This window comes from Anopheles stephensi, chromosome 2 (genome assembly GCF_013141755.1).
Source record: "Anopheles stephensi strain Indian chromosome 2, UCI_ANSTEP_V1.0, whole genome shotgun sequence".
Taxonomy (NCBI): Eukaryota; Metazoa; Arthropoda; class Insecta; order Diptera; family Culicidae; genus Anopheles; species Anopheles stephensi.
The window spans coordinates 85,277,791-85,294,506 of NC_050202.1; the positions used below are offsets into that span (position 1 = coordinate 85,277,791).

The 16,716-nt window shown below is 46.3% G+C and overlaps 5 protein-coding genes and 1 long non-coding RNA gene across 6 annotated transcripts; 3 read left to right on the forward strand and 3 right to left on the reverse strand.

Annotated features, from left to right (window-relative positions):
• Positions 1–325: 325 nt before the first annotated feature.
• LOC118504761 (insulinoma-associated protein 1) lies at positions 326–4,933 on the forward strand. Its single transcript, XM_036039689.1, has one exon. The coding sequence runs from the start codon at positions 580–582 to the stop codon at positions 2,152–2,154; it is 1,575 nt and encodes a 524-aa protein (XP_035895582.1). The 5' UTR covers positions 326–579; the 3' UTR covers positions 2,155–4,933.
• Positions 4,934–5,032: 99 nt separating this feature from the next.
• Positions 5,033–6,899, forward strand: LOC118504762 (protein-cysteine N-palmitoyltransferase Rasp). Its single transcript, XM_036039690.1, has 2 exons — positions 5,033–5,434; positions 5,494–6,899. The coding sequence occupies exons 1-2, from the start codon at positions 5,338–5,340 to the stop codon at positions 6,870–6,872; spliced, it is 1,476 nt and encodes a 491-aa protein (XP_035895583.1). The 5' UTR covers positions 5,033–5,337; the 3' UTR covers positions 6,873–6,899.
• LOC118504763 (peptidyl-prolyl cis-trans isomerase NIMA-interacting 4) lies at positions 6,866–7,501 on the reverse strand. Its single transcript, XM_036039691.1, has 2 exons — positions 7,287–7,501; positions 6,866–7,213 (listed from the first exon to the last, which is right to left on the reverse strand). The coding sequence occupies exons 1-2, from the start codon at positions 7,381–7,383 to the stop codon at positions 6,897–6,899; spliced, it is 414 nt and encodes a 137-aa protein (XP_035895584.1). The 5' UTR covers positions 7,384–7,501; the 3' UTR covers positions 6,866–6,896.
• Positions 7,502–7,720: 219 nt separating this feature from the next.
• Positions 7,721–12,099, forward strand: LOC118504765 (HBS1-like protein). Its single transcript, XM_036039695.1, has 6 exons — positions 7,721–7,957; positions 8,028–8,242; positions 8,298–8,532; positions 10,222–10,805; positions 10,877–11,282; positions 11,348–12,099. The coding sequence occupies exons 1-6, from the start codon at positions 7,918–7,920 to the stop codon at positions 11,977–11,979; spliced, it is 2,112 nt and encodes a 703-aa protein (XP_035895588.1). The 5' UTR covers positions 7,721–7,917; the 3' UTR covers positions 11,980–12,099.
• A 4-nt stretch (positions 12,100–12,103) lies between these two features.
• On the reverse strand, positions 12,104–16,600 carry LOC118504770 (ADP-ribose glycohydrolase OARD1-like). Its single transcript, XM_036039700.1, has 2 exons — positions 16,447–16,600; positions 12,104–12,662 (listed from the first exon to the last, which is right to left on the reverse strand). Exons 1-2 carry the CDS (start codon positions 16,546–16,548, stop codon positions 12,192–12,194), a joined length of 573 nt encoding a protein of 190 aa, XP_035895593.1. The 5' UTR covers positions 16,549–16,600; the 3' UTR covers positions 12,104–12,191.
• LOC118504775 lies at positions 13,768–16,438 on the reverse strand. The gene is made up of 4 exons (XR_004905346.1): positions 15,975–16,438; positions 15,175–15,864; positions 15,005–15,105; positions 13,768–14,928 (listed from the first exon to the last, which is right to left on the reverse strand). It is a non-coding gene; the product is annotated as an uncharacterized LOC118504775 (long non-coding RNA).
• Positions 16,601–16,716: the final 116 nt, after the last annotated feature.

Consider the following 16,716-nt stretch of genomic DNA (forward strand, 5'->3'; position numbering starts at 1 on the left):
CAAAAGGGAGAAGCAAGCGTCCAGAAGGGAGAACCGGTGTGTTTACATCCGTACGGCTTGGTTTGGCCCTGTCGTTGTGTGAGTAAGCGAGAATAAAGAGGGGAAAGCCGTACACATGCGCACACCGTTTCTTATGTATCCGCTTTCCGTCCTTCCGGTGGCCGCCGTTCTGTGTACGATCGACACCGTAGCGAGCTGCATAGGGTGACCGCGGCTGTATCCTTGTGGAAGTGTTCGTTATGTACTGAAGCCGTCGAGTACCGCGCTCGGTAGCGCTGCGAAGGGGAGTTGCCGAGTGAGCATATAAAATGGTCCGGATCTTCCGGAGGGAGGATCATTCAGTGCCTGGCCACGGCCGAGGTCATACACGCAACGTGAACAGAACGGTTTCGGGCTTTTGTATCGTAGAGCTAGTGTGGCTTCGCAGAGACTGAACTTTGTAAATAGTATACCTTCCCCTGGAACGTAGTGGCCTTCAGTCCGATTCGTGCTAGTGGTGTGGCGAGAGACAGTGCATTTGATTCCTTTTTTTTTCTGTGCGGCAAGTGTGAAGTTTTGCGCGGTGTGTGACATGCAAGGATGGCAGCAATCGTACAACCACAGTCCCGTCAGCCATCCCCAGCCGGTCTCCTGACCACGGTGGCCAGTCTACCGCCCTCCTACAAGCTGCAGTACGGCGATGTGGTCGGCAGACCGGTCATCGCCACGGTCACCGGTGGCGACAGTCCGCTGGATTTGACGGTGCGCCAGGTAACGCCGACGACGACGCAGGCAGGCCCAATAACACCACCGGCAACACCTTCCCCGTTGAAAAAGCGTTACCGTGAAGACAATCAGTTGAATGTACAGACCAAGACGGAAGAACCACTGCCGAAGCGGGTCAAACCGGGCGCGGTGGAACCCAGCGAACCGTTGGTGATCGATGTGAAGAAGGATCTAACCACGCCAGCAAAAACCACTGCCAAGAATAGTAGTACCGACGCAACCGTGCCGAATCAACCGAAAAGTACGAAAAATCCCCCCGCACCGGTAGCTCCATCCGGTGGGACGAAGGAACGCCGCGCCAAAGCCATCCGGAAGCTAAAGTTCGACGAGGAGAACTCATCGCCCGTGTCGGGCACAATCATCATCTCGCTGGAGGAAGCGCTCAGCGGTGACACACCGCGCGAATCCGGTGACATTGATCCGCAGTTCAATCTGGTCGAGGTGTCGGATGAGGTGCGTGCTGAGCTGGCCGCCATTCCGAACGTGATCGGGGGTTACAACTGCAAACTGTGCCGGCTGGAGTTTGAGGATGCGTTCGGGTTGGCGCAGCATCGTTGCTCCTGTATCGTGCTGCTCGAGTACCGGTGTCCTGAGTGTGGCAAGCGGTTTAACTGTCCAGCAAATCTGGCGTCTCATCGCCGTTGGCACAAACCGCGCGATCAGGTTGGGAAGAAGGGCGGTGCTGGGAAGGTGGAAGCGGTAAGCAGCGATTCAACCGACTCGGACAGTGCGTCGGGTAAGTTCCGGTGCAACCAGTGTGACAAAACGTTCAAACGGCCCGCCTACCTCAAGAAGCACCAGCTAACGCACAACAAACAGCCAAACAAACCAGTGAAGACGGCGTCCAAGCGGGCTCGTAGTCCAAGTGTTGCGTCCACGCTGGTTCTGTATCGTGGTGAGGACTCGAACCATTCGAACCAGTCGAGCCAATCGGTGGAAAGCAGTGTTGTCACGTACACTACCTCTGTGGAAGAGTTGACGGCAAGTTCAAAGCCACCGCCACCACTTACCATGTACACCACGCTCGCCTCCAACGATAGTGGAACGCAGGAGATTGAGATAGTCACCTCGGGATACTATCAGGACGCGGGCACCGTGACGTTTGTGCAGGAGGAACGTGCTGGATCGGTAGTGTCCTCATCCGGAAGGGGAAGTGTTGCGCTGGACCATGATGATGACGATCAGGAGAGCGACTGTGAGGAACGGACACTGGTCATCAACGAGGACTACCGCGATAACGAAGATGACGATGACGACGAGATGGAGCGTCAGTACCGGTCGGCCTACTGCGATCGTTTCACCGAGGAGGAAAATCTAGCCGCCGCCGCCCTTGCTCGACTCCGCAATGGGCCCTCCGTCATCCGGCACACGACGGCACTGGTTGTGTAAGTGGCAGTAAGTTTAGCACGTAAGTTACGATTCCTTTTCGATGGGTTCTTGTCACATTCGTACCAATTAAGAGCCGTGGGAATAGTTAGTATACCTGCTAGCTACTAAGACTTCGATCGTACGTAGTAGCTTTAACATTTTCCGATACTCTTTATATACTGTGCCCGAGGAGCAGAGTGATGTTCTACCGCCGGTTTGCCTTCATTGCCTACTGAGCAAGCATTGCGTGCGATGCAAATTTTTGTACATTTCTTTAATCGTATCGAACCCGATTCTACAGCGCCATACCAAAGGACTACTATTTAGGGCAAGTGTGTAGGGTTGACTGGCGCCACGCATCAGTGTGGCGCTGCAAACCCTACGATTTGCAACAACTAAGCTAGGCATAGACAGGAGATGGGAGTCATAGTTTGTAGAGTTTACATTCCAAAGAGAACGAGCAATATGCTAGTCGCTAGTTTTATCGAAGCAAAGCTTCAACCAACAATACTCTAGTCCGTAGTATTACTTTTTTTTTTCTCTTGCTCTTGTTTGACGGAAGTTTCGGTGGCGAGTTTCGAGTGTTTCTTATCACTGTTTTTTTCTTCTATCCTATTTCTCTTTTCCTTTCTTACCTATCGTATCATTCATTCGCTTTCATTTCTGTGTATCTTACTATTTCTACACCTAACAAAAGAAAACAAAATCAGGAACTTCCGTCCTTCGGCCATACTTCTTGTACATTCGCGGTTTGAAGTTTACGAAACTTCCCAAACCCAAACCCCCAAAGATGAGTAAACATCTAGTCATTTGTGTAAAGTTTAGGATTAGTCGTGTGGTTCTATAGTTTACGTTTAGGTATCGGCAATCTAGCTCGACTCATACAACGATGGCTGATTCATCCATCCAAAACCCTCCCCCCCCCCTCGCCCCGTTCATCGATTCTCATCCCATTTCTTCTATCCCCAAACGTACTACACCTCACCATCCATAGCTCTTTCACGCTAAATTATTAACTGGACAGCTACTCTGTTGTTATGAGCCCTGAGCTAAGCAAGACCTGACCAAAGATTTCAATCATTCCTGCCTGGGACACTCACCCTGTCCCAAGCGTTGTACAAAAAAAAGGGCAAGTACCAGCTCTGCGGACAAGCAAACGAGCGGTTCCTGCCTAGTGATTGTTTAAAGAAAAGTTCCTTTCCACAGCGAAAGGTGTCACATTCGGTATACGATTTTCGGTTTCGGTTTGTTCTTCTGTTTTGTTTCTATTCCAAGCAAAGGCTTTCGAATGCACCTCGTCCAAAGTGTGGTGCATTTGAAACGTGCGCTGCAGGTTCGGGAGTGGCTTTTGCAATCGTGCGAATAATCGTGCCATGTTAGGGTAGCAAATTCCTTTCTGGTCACTGGTGTTTGTTTTCCGCGAAGTCAGTGACGGTATCAATCCGGAAAGGTATCAACTATAGCACAACATGCCAATTGTACAATAAAGCGCACACTACGTAGAATGTAATCATGGTGTAAGAGCTCTGGAGCAGAAGGAGTTAGAAGTTAGGGTAGCAAGCTAGTCATACTGCAAAGTCTTATTTTTGCTAGTCTCGTGTTAACGCCAAAGAATGTGAAGTTCTAGTCCAGGTTCGTCGACCACACAGCTAGTCCATCAGGCCCACTAGTCAGGGTGTGAGTGTACCTTTCGAAAACGCTCATACATTTCCTTTTCTGGTCATTTGTCTAGTCATATTTATTTATTTAATTATTTATTTCATCGCAAGCTTTTCATCAGCTTTCAGAAGATCTCAAACCCAGTTCATTCGTGTCAGACTAGTCAACCGTGTGTACATTTTCTAGTCCGGAACACCAAAAATAATTAGCCCATAACCAAAGAGACTTGCTTTAAAACCGTTAAATACCAAAGATAGTATTACTTTAGGGTCAAGTCAGTGTGTAGGTTTTACTGTCTATTTATATATTTATTTATTTATGTGAACTGCTAATTTATTTAACCACTTATTTATCACCTATTTATGCTCTAAAAACATATGTATATTTATTTTGATCAATTTATAATGGTATTTAAATAATTTAGCTTATACGGCATATGGCGGTAGAACATCACGATGCACAAAACACGGCGGTACAGTAACAGCCTAACGAGTAACGATTAACAATAAGGAGAGGCAACAATCACATCACATTTTTACAATAACCGAGAGGAGGATCACACAAGGAGAACAATCGCTTAAAATATCTTGTTGTAGCCATGTTGTTAGGAGCTTCTATCATATTTACAGAAAGATATAAAAAAACACATTAAGACAACGCGTCAAATCTTTTGAATATTAGAACGTTTACAACGGAACGCAAACGTTCGAGGGTTTCTAAACAAATCAAACATGTGATATTAGGTGCATAAGATCTTTACAAAGAACCCATCATCCCCTTGCTACCAGTGTACGCACGATTTGCTGTGTTGCTTTCGTGCAGGATTTTCCTTTTAATTTATTTAAGAATTTGTCCTCACCTCATTCTACGTTTGTTGCATGTCATTTAACACGGTTTGCTTCTCAACCTTAATTTTTAAGTAAAGGCTTTTTGCGCCAACTCTGCAGCTGTAACTCTGCTCCCAACTGCAAGTGTAAGTTTGCATTTTTGATTTTAAGAAGACAAAAAAAAAGACATTTACAAACATAAGTACATGTACACTAACTTTTATTTTTGTAACCAGTGCATCATTATTTTAAGTGGATTTTGAACATTTATATAAAAAGTGAAAAGAAAGTACAATAAAGTCAATGCAAAAAAACGAAACATAATGTGAGTTTGTTCTTTAGTTTTACCGTGCTAATTTATGGTAAGTATGTGGTTTTCCGGTGTTAAAAAACAAATGTCTACTAATCAACCGTCGTTTATGCCGGATAATTTGAATATTAAACAGGTTGTCAAATCTGGTGTCCGTTGGCGGTCTCACTATCAGGCGATTTGTTTGGTTTCGTTTGCCGGGGGCATCCAAACGTAAACAAACAGAAATGTTTGGTGATGAGTTGTTGCGGTGCAGGTAACACTGAGCAAGTTATTCCAAAGTGCCTTCTTCCCGCTCGCTGTTAAATCTTAGCAACATCACATCCATTATCATCATCATGCAAGTTTAGCGGCCGGTTACTTGTTGGTTGTTTCGTCAAAACATCGAATCCTAAATGCAGTTCCAAAATGGTGCAAAAACCCTCGACGGACCTGTTTGTGTGCTGTGCTCTCTACGTGGGATGTTTGCTGTATTCGTTTTACAAAAACTACGAACTTAGCAATGGTGAGTCTGAATTAGAAGCGTTTAATTTGAATATCACAACTAACGTGCTTCTCCGGCAGAAAACTTGTTAAACTATTACAGCCTCGATACCGGTTGGTACATATTCAACTACCGAAGACGCGACGATTTCGATTGGGAATGGGAACATTACATCGGATTCATCGAACGGCACGGAATGTATTTCCTGGTGCACGTGGTGGTAATGGAATTTGCTCGCCGTTTCTGTACGAAACACATTTCCACCGTTTTAACGATATTCGGACTCGTGGTGATCTATCGCATGTACAACGTGCCAGTATTAATGGTGATTCTAGTGCAAAGTCTATCGTTCTATTACGGGAATTCAGCAAAGTATTATCGAAGCACAATCTGGTTGAAAACATTCCTATGGATCGCTGTGATAAACTACTTCAAGGTGTGGTACTTTTACGATAAGCTAAATGTACACCTCAACATCCACAACGATCAACTGCTGGAGCTGAGCCTCATCACCTCATGGAACGTCATCAAGTGCACCAGCTTCTGTCTGGACAGGTGTAGGGAAGCACCGGCAAAGGAGCATTACGCTTTGCATGACCTGATGGCTTATTTGCTGTACTTTCCGCTGCTCCTGATGGGACCCGCTATAGTTTACAGCCGCTTCAAAACGATCCACAACGATTTTCAACATGAGCTGGAACCTCACTCCTTTCCGGATCGCATGTGGACGCTAGCAAAGCGGCTAATGATGGCCTGGTTTTGGGCGTTGGTCATGCTAGCAGGACAACACTTTCTCTACGTGAATCTCATCCAGCAAGATCTGGAACTACTACGGCACGTGAACCTTTGGGCACTGTATGGACTGGGCTTTCTGATGGGCCAGTTTTTCTGCATAAAGTACGTCGTGTTCTACGGCGTAGGCATAGCGTTTGGCCGGTTCGACGGTGTTGACATGCCCGCCAAACCGATCTGCATTGCCAGAGTGAACCAGTACTCGGACATGTGGAAGTTTTTCGACCGAAGTTTGTACGAGTTCCTGTTCAAGTACATCTACACCGAGCTGTGCACGAAAACGTCCGCACTGCCGCGCAAAATTGTTGCCAGTTTGGCCACGTTCGCGTTCATCTACATCTGGCATGGCGTGTTTCTGTTCATTTTCATATGGTCGCTGATAAATTGGGTTTGCATCTTGTTCGAACGGCTGGTCAACCATTGCACTCCTGCCGAGAGTCGGTGGCGTGCGATCATCGGAACGCATGTATTCATACCCTCGGTGCTGTCCAATTTCTTCTTTTTTGCCTCTGAAAATGTGGGCTACATCTACCTCCAACGAACCTACACCGAGGGCATCAGAAACTATGTCGGTTTGTACGTGGCCTCGTATTGTTTCTATCAGACCGGACAGCTAGTGAAGATTATACAGACGAATCGTGCTGTCGAAGACCGGCGAAAGAAGTGAAAATATAGAAAGCATTTATTTATCCTACTTCTTGCCTTCCACCATTATGATGTGGTATCCGAACTTGGTCTTGATGGGAGGATCCGTGTACTTCGGAGCGTTGGTGGTGGAAATGGGAAGCGCAAAAGCTGCGTCCTGGAACGGTCCCACCATGGCACCACGAATCTGCCAGCCAAGATCACCTCCCTGTCGTGCCTTGTCTTCGCTGTAGTTTGTCGCAACCACATTGAACGCCTGGCCCTCCTTTAGCTTCTCCAGTGCTTCCATTATTTTGCCTTGCTTCTCGCAAAGAATGTGTCGTACTTTCACCGCCGAACCACCCTTTTTCTCCTTTGCTGCTCCTGTAAAGTGCGACAAGAGACAGATTGGTAAGAGCAAACTGAATGAAAAGGACAAAACGCACCCTAAATTTACCTTCCTCAGCAGCACCACCACCGCCCTTCTTGCCACCCGATCCACCCTTAGCTGGGGCAGCTTTTCCACCACCCTTTGCGTCCTTTTTCGGCGGCATTGTAGCGCGTTGTTTTCAAAACAATTCTCCTGCCGGCGGTACCGTGCGGATGAGATTTCCTAACCTACCGCCAGCCGGCAGGCAGGCAATAAGTGCCGATCGAACGGAAGTGTCATCTTTCATGACCTGAGCACGAGCCACGGTGGTTTGTTGTCAGATACTCTGTGATGAAAACTACAATATTCGATGGAATGTCGTTTAATAATACATTTTTAAATGATTTTCTTTGCATTATTATAAGCTAAATAATCTAATTCGCTTTTTATACCAGTCGCAATATTTTTATTTTTATTTTACAGTAACGAACCATACGCTATAACCGGGGAAGGTGAAATTGGTTGACGTTTGCCTTCGAGTGCACACGAATTCGCTTCCAAAATAAATAAACACGTCGTGCTTTCTGCCAGCAATAAAATAGATAATGCAGTGTAAAATCTTGTGCTAAGTGAAGCAAACTGGTGCTGCATGTGATCGCCAATCGCGAAACTGTATAGTTTGTGTTAGCTAGCGAAAAACAGAGGAAATCCCCGAATCATGTCTCGTCACCGAAATGTACGCAACGCAGTCTACGACGGTACGTAATATTGTCTGAGATGCTTGTTGGTTGGTAATACTTTCAACCAACAATTACCTATTCACACTAGATTACGACGACGATGATTATCAGTACGGACACTCGGTGGAGGATGAATGCATCTCCCCGACCGATGCACAGCAATGGATCTACGACCGTGCCAAAGGTCAGCAGAGTATGTCCGAGTTTCTTGCCAACAATCGCGACATCGAAGAAGAAGACGACGATGAACTGGCGGCGGAAAATGTACGCGACGGTGCAGCACACAAACGGCGCGATTCCGAGGTAAGCGAATGGGGCGCGTTTTGTAGCACAGCGTTACTAATTGCACTTCTCTCAGTGCTTTCAAATGCCGGATCTGAACGATGAAGATCGCGCACGGTTGTTGTCCTGTATGGATGAAATCCGTGATATCGTGGGTGAAACGTGCAGTGACCGCCAGATGGTGGAGGCAATCATGAAGCACGACTACGACTGCAGCAAGGCGCTGGACGAGATACTGAACAGCAACAAGACGCCACCCGCGCTTGTCGCGAAATCAGGAAGCAAACTAACGGCTGATACGATGGAAAAAGGTAAGATTGGGGTGGCGCCGTCACCAATACACTGACAGACGTACTCGGTACGTGCAGTACTCGGGGGGTTGCATTACACCACATGGCTCATAACGGTTAGCAGAATACTTGCATATTGTGAAATTTTAAATTTAACTATGGGCAGCAGCGGGTTGTGCAATTTTTTAATAATTTTCAAATAATTACCATACACTCACATCGCCAGGAAAGCGTGTAAATTTAATCAGGGTTTCTTTCCGGATGGTTTAAAAAAATATGCTAGCAATCAAACAAAATTATGCGCTGATAGCAATGTGCCCAGTGCGCTATATAAACATGCGCCCCGACCTTAATCGACTTCAATGTGATTCTGGCGCGCGACCTAACTACTGTACTAACGGAAGTTCATTTTACCGTATCTTTTCTCGGGTTTTCTCATCTTTGCTGCGTGGCTGCAACAATTCACGACACCGGATGGGCCTCACAATTGGATTGCTTACGGAAGGTAAGATTTAAAAGCTTCTTCTAAAACCGTGGACACCAAAGCCAACCTTACGCCGACGTCTCTTGGCTCGGCTCGTTTTACTTTACCGAAAGTGCAGTTCGGTGCGTCCACCGGTACCGGTGGTGGCAATTTGAATGATCTAGTGAAGCAACGCATGAAACAGGGCCATTCGTTCGGGAAAGTATCAAGTGACGAGCCAACCGGCGTTGCAGTTGGGGAGAAAGAAAATAACGCCCCGAGGAAAGCCCAAACGCTAGCTGAGTTTGCTGCCCTTTCGATTGGTGGTACAAGCACGTCGATGGCGCCTTCTCCCGCCGTTCCGATTAAATCTTTCACGAACCTATCGGACCTAGCAAAGCATCATCTGGAAGTGCAAGGAACACCGCCTGCCTTCCCAACCAATGCTTCGCCGAGGTTTGCCGTCCCTCAGCTGTTCAAAAAACCATTTGCCTGTGCCTCTCCTCCATCGGCCTTATCGGGTAGTTCTAACACTCCGATCCAAGCCCAATCAGTGCAGCAGCCGCTCAGTGAGGGCGGTTGGATACTGGATTTGAAATCGGCACTTATAAAAAAGAAACCCGATGCAAAAGAAGCTTCCCGTGTGGACAAAAGCCCACAAAAACCTGGACCGAATCAGGCGGATACAATCGAGTACGGTTTCATCGATTGCGATATTACGGAAACGGTGAAACCGACGATCGATGAGTTTTGTACGATCGATATTAGTTCGGTGCTGGAGCGGGATCTTTCCAGCCACCGTACCATGGCATCTTCGCCTCTGGGAGTTGTGCTTGGTGTACGATACCGGAAGCGAAAGCTTCCGTTACGCGTTTCGCATCACTTTCCAGCTTATAATTCCATCGAACGCTTTCGGTTCGATATGCCTTCTCCGGACGATATAGTGCTGGGGCATATCAAGAAATATAGACCGTAGCGTGCTCTTTCTGACGATTCAGGACCTTTTAAGACTCTGATTGATTCTATCGCAACCGACACTCGATGAATCATTCGCCGTGTATTGTATTAAACCATTTCACTTACCCTATTTTTGGTGTCCATTTTTTTAGCGTTTTAAGTTTTATCGAATAAACCGTCTATTTTATTTATCCCGAAAGCGTTCTTCCATTCGAGCTCGGTAGATTATTGCACAATACTATTCCCTTGTTTTCTTCCCCATCGAATGTATGGTTCGTTGTCGAATGTAGGCATCGGTGAGCGGTTGCTAGAACGCTCGGGAAAGATGCTTCAATCGACGCTCCACAACGTACCGATCATTGTTGCAACGCCAACACCAATCGAAGCTCGGCCTGCTGGCGGTGATGTGGCGTCGACTGTTGTAATCACTCCGAATCCGTCGGTGGCTAAAAAAACGCTCGCATTTGAGGTGAACAGCCCACGCGTGCAGTCTCCCTGCGTGTCCGGCCGCAATACGCCCGAAATTACGGACGAAGCTCGACAGCTGCAGCAACAATCGCTTAAGGCAACTCCGAAGGAACCGGTGCGAAATGCGAAGGAACTGTTCAGCAAGGAGCGCGGCACAAGGAAGGATCACATTCATATGGTGGTGATTGGCCACGTGGATGCGGGCAAGAGCACGCTTATGGGCCATCTGCTGTACGATACCGGGAACGTTTCGCAGCGCGTCATGCACAAACACGAGCAGGAGAGCAAAAAGCTGGGCAAGCTGAGCTTCATGTATGCCTGGGTGCTGGACGAAACGGGCGAGGAGCGGGAACGAGGCATTACGATGGACGTCGGGAGTACGCGGTTCGAGACCACAACGAAGGAGGTAAGGAATCGGTTGAGAGGACAGCGCCCACATTACCGCAGGATATTGACTGTACCTTCTCTTTTTTCCAGATTACACTGCTAGATGCCCCTGGCCATAAGGATTTCATTCCAAACATGATATCGGGAGCGAATCAGGCCGATGTGGCGTTGCTGGTGGTTGACGCTACGCGTGGCGAATTCGAAACCGGATTCGAACAGGGTGGACAAACGCGGGAGCACGCACTGTTGGTGCGCTCTCTTGGCGTCAGCCAGCTCGGTGTGGTCGTAAACAAACTGGACACAGTCGGATGGTCTAAGGAACGGTTCGATGAGATCGTTAACAAGCTGAAGGTGTTCCTCAAGCAGGCTGGCTTCCGAGATGCGGACGTCACGTACGTCCCTTGCTCGGGACTTACCGGCGAGAATTTGGTTAAAGATCCGACCGATCTCGGATTGATTCAGTGGTACGATGGACCGACTCTTTTGAAAGTGATTGGTAAGTGCGGGACGCTCTTCGTACTACCCTCGGGCATATTTAACCATTCGAATTCTACTCTCCAGATTCCTTCAAAACACCGGAACGTGCGATCGACAAACCGTTCCGCCTGTCGGTGGCAGACATTTTCAAAGGCACCGGGTCCGGCTTCTGCCTGTGCGGTCGTATCGAATCCGGTATGGTGTGCGTAAACGACAAGGTGCTGGTGTGCCCCAGCAAGGAGCAAGCCGTCGTCAAGAACATCACAATCGATGAGCTACCTCAACAGACCGCCTTCGCTGGCGATCAGGTATCGCTAACGCTGGCCAACGTTGACATCAACACCATCTCGGTCGGGTACATTCTGTCCGACCTTTACCATCCGGTTCCGTTGGCTACGCGGATACTCGCGCGCATCGTTGTGTTTAACATTAAGGTTCCGATTACGCGGGGCTATCCGGTGCTGCTGCACCATCAGTCGCTGATCGAGCCGGCCACGATTCGGAAGCTTAAGGCACAGCTGCACAAGGGCACCGGGGAGGTGCTTAAGAAGAATCCTCGCTGTCTGGGCAACAATTCGTGCGCATTGGTTGAGATTGAATTTCAGCGACCGATCGGCATGGAGCGGTATGCGGATTTTAAGGATCTGGGAAGGATTATGTTGCGCGTGGAGGGTGTCACGATTGCTGCCGGCTTGGTAACGGAAATCGTTAAGTAAGAACGACGAAGCAAAAATCTTCCCTCTCATACTGTTTCGCTTTGAATGTGCTGTGTTTCGTCGTGCGGAGGAATAAAACTATTTGCGAAGGACGGAACCCCCCGTCATTGCGGAATCGTTTGGATTGTGTTTGTAGATTATTTTATCACTATATTTGCTTGTTGAATATTTTACGCACGTAAGGAACATTCGGCGTTTCACCTCACATCCGATTACTTTGGAATAAAGTTGTACACGACGATTTCGTAGGAACCATTCTGGCCGAATACGGTGTTCAGGATTTGCTTTACCTTGCCCCACTCGAGCCCATCAATACCGCACCCAATGCGTGGAATGGCCAGCTTTCCAACACCGTTCGCCGCCATGTGTTCTTTCATTGCCTGCAGCGAGCTGGTCAGATCGTCGTACGTAGGCTTCAGGTTGTACGTTTTCTTGGTGATGAGATAGTACACGTATCGCTGTGGACCGTCCGGTAACACGGCCACTCCTCCAACGCCAACGTTTTGGGCCTGCAGTTCGTCCACCTTTCCGTACAGCTGCTTGAACCGGACCGCAATACCGGCGCCCATCTTTAGATCAGCGGCAACGCAGTGCGCCAGCGAGTGGTCCTTGGGAGCGCTGAAGAGGTCACCTTCGATTTCCCTCACACAGTTTGCCATGGTAGAGGGGGATGCGAATGTCCGCCCGGCTAGCACGATTGAGGGCCAGGGGTATGTAGAAATCGAGCGAAATGGGTGAAAAATCCCGAAGCAAAAATCCGTCATAAAAGCCATCACTTAGACGCATTTTATGACGATTTTCAAATTTCGACAGCTTTTCGCCCATTTCTTCCATTTCGCCCCTTGGCTGTTTCGCCGCGATTTCTTTCAGTGTGTGCGTGTCATCTAGCATGAATGTGGCATTGTGCGTGTGATTGTTACCCTTTATTGAAATTCACAGCTGAAAACATAAACATCGAGATTTCAAACCGCAAAGCAGCATTCAAATACAACTCAGCAGTTTCACCTGAAAAATAAATAAATAAAAGTAAGTAAGATTAAGTGCATGACAATGAATCAAATTATTATCATACTTACATAAAAAATAATATAACGATTGATTATTTCAGCCAAAATATAATGTCGGAACCACCAAAGAAAGGGCGCCTTTTTGCACTGCAACAACTGCCTTCGGCTGTGTTATGCTCTACAGGAGCGATCGTCCGTGTTTTTGGACCGCGAACGTCATCAAGACCGACGCCGGAACCGTCTCTTGCCCCCGATGCTGGTTCCATGGATATCGCTACGCGACCGGCAGGATCGGTGGAACAAAAGCGAGGATCGCAGCCGTCCACTAGTGCGACGCCGGTACCGGCATTTGTTCCCGCTGCAGGTTCCATGCGTGTCATTCCACGGCCGGCAGGATCGTCTGCGACGTCGGAATCTTCTACTGCTCTCACTGCTGGTTCCGTGGATATCGCTACGCGTCCGGCAGGATCGATGGAACAAAAGCGAGGATCGCAGCCCTCAAAGAAAGCGATACGTGGGATGATCCTTGTGCCTGCTAGTTCCGTGCGTGTTGTTCCACTAGCGACCACAAGTGCGAGGCCGAAATCGTCTGTTGCTTCAGCTGCTGGTTCATGCGCGCATGACTTTGCGCATCCGGCAAAAACGACTGTCGTGCATCAAGGATTCCGTCAGCCGTCACCAAGCATGACACCGGAACCGTGTGTTTCATCATCACCGGGATCAACATTTCACGAAGAGCAGTCGTCAGCAAGTAGCATTCATCCGTCCACCGTATCTATTAATGTAAATAAGAACACAGAGTTAGTTCAAGTAAAAACAACTTGTCCTGGGCACGATTTTTGTTCACACTGTTTATTATTAAAACTGGATGCCCGAACTGCCCAAACGGCTGCGATAGTGAATGAAATTTCGGCCACAATACACCCGATGAAAGGCGTGCGACGCAATGCTCAAACCATCCCGATACAATATATAAGCAACGAAGAGTCACTGGACCGGTTTGAAGAGCATCTTACAGATGAAAATTTGTTTTACACCTTCATACAGCGTGCGGATGCTGAATTATCCAGCCAAAACGCGAAAAGCCGACTGCATGAAGTGTTGGATATAATGTTCGACAAACAATTTTTAGCCAAATGTAGCTGGCTCGGATCGGGTGGAAGAAAAATAGCGTTCAAAAACTATGTACATACTATGCAATTTTTAAAAAATGTAGCCACAAACCACATGGGCGTAGAAGTAGATATAAACTTCGTAGAAATGTACATAAAAAAAAAACTTGCATATGCTCCTAAAAGAGTAGCACTGCAAGGCATTAGAAAAACTTTCAGTCGCACAAGACGCACTATGTAAATTTATATTTAAGTTATTATTTAGTTTAAGTTTTATTTAGTTTTTATATTTCTTTTTGTAGTCTCTTAACGTTTTAATTTTTGTTTTTTTTTAAATTAGAACGGCCTTTTTCATATTTACCAAACATAGGTTTAAGTAGTGTATATATTTAATTCTGACTATCTTAACTTTATTCGTAGCTGCGTCCTGCGTATAGCAAAACGATCCAAATGGGATACGTTGTTCGATCCGGCCACGTGAAAGACTGCTGTCATATAAAATTATGACAAAAAATGTGATACGAAAGTAACACAAGCTGTGATAAATTAAAAACTGACTAAAACCTGAAACAATCACGTAAACAACTAAGTCAATTATGTATGTGATAAAAGTAAATATTTAATATTGAAAGGTTCATCAGTATACTGATTGCCGCAAATACAATGTAATATACACCAGATTATATGTGATTATTATTTATTTTTTCGAAAACAATTACGTTACTCCACGACGTCGATATCCAGAAAATAGGAAAGACGTGCCGCACTGTGATGTTTTCCTTCTACTGTACATTTTTGGCACCCATGTTTATGATTGAAGTATGCAACACCTAAAAGAAAAAAGATAATTAATATACTGTGCTAGTTATGCGAAAATTACATTATGTAATTGCTTCTCTAACTTACCTTTTATGAACGCACGCGCTGGTGAATCTGCGATGATAGCTCTAACGCGTATTTGGATGAGCTTATCGGCTATGACGAATGATGGCTAATTGGTTCCGGATCTGGAATGCAAAAGATGGATATTAATATTGCAATTAAATATGCTTTCATGTAGTCAATCTTGTTCTTACCTTCATACGTGGTTGCTGCAGGAATGATGTTAGCACCGAATGAACTGCTCTCGCCAAATAATTCTGCCTCTAGTTTAGCGTTATTAGCTTTGATAATCTTGCTGGTTTGGCCGATTCGACGCATTCTTTTGACCGACATTGTTACACTTCAAACACTACTACAAGGAATGCACTTGAGAAATGTAAGCAATTTGCGTCACTTAATCGCAAACGTATGTAAGTTGCTTGATAGTTAACGCAAAGCTAGAACAAATTCTCTACACACTTGTTCACTATGTTTTTCACTCAGGAAGTTTGTAACACTGTCACGCGCGCAGATAAAGACACCGATTGTAGCGATAACTCGAACCGAATGAACACGAAAACGACATTTGCATATGTATATAACCAACGACCAACGAATAGAATAGTAGAATTTGGTATATGCTATCGTAGGTATCGGATGAAGAATTGTTTACATTTATTTGTTGTGTAATTTAGGTACATGATTTAGGTACATGTTTCCCTCCTTACCAATTGACATTATGGTAGGTAGAAGGAAAGTTCTACAACAACAAATGTTAGCAACAGCTAGTAACGCGTATATACATAGATATGAGTTGTATAATCTTACCTCTTCGATATGTATAATATATGTTGACCTAGCCGTGCAAGAAAGAAGACAGCCGAAACAAAATTGGTTGCTTGAAGCTATGGGTGAAGGTAGGAAAAAAATAGGTTAAACAAGGTGTAATATTAGCGCAAATGAAATAACAGTAGGCGTTGCTATGAACACAGTAGTATGGAAAACAATACGTTACCTTTTTCTGCCCGGTAATGTGCAATTCGAATGAAATATGATGATCACAAAACAGTAATACTCTTGGCGTTGTTTACACACATATTGGGAAGATGCTGGAGTATCAGCCACACACACAGCTTTTTTGAAGCAATTTTTGTAATTCCACGGCACTGCACATATCGGTAATAGCTTCGATTCATCAAAATAAAGAATATTTAGATTATTTCACGAATTTTTGCACATAACCAAGCGGATTGCGCATGTTTACTTTTCTGAACTCCAACTGAGTTTGTTTACACATTTTTTGACACAGCGGCGTTTTGCTCGCTTTTGACGCACGCACACATTCAAAGACAGCACAGCGCATGCGCTGCAACGAGCAAAACAGCTAGTTCGCCCGAGCGAGATTGCCCCCCCACGAGTTTCACCCATTTTCGCACGATTTCTACATACCCCTCACCTACAAACTGACCCGAATTGTTTGCCGGGCGTTTCACGACGAAAGAAGCTAGCTGGTGGCGACTGTTGGACGCAGCAATCGGTGGGGCCTGGACGGAACGTACGGCAATCCGAGCAAACTGACCAAGTGTCATGGAGTCTGGAGTTTGGAGAAGACCGCCAAGCAAAAAAAAGCAAACAAAGAACTGGCGCGCCAAGCACAGCTGTTCTGAAGTGTCAGTTACACCTTCGGCGCAGGCAAAACCCATTTATTTGTAAACCCATGTTTTAATAAACAAATGTGTTTTATTCATTGTTAAAGA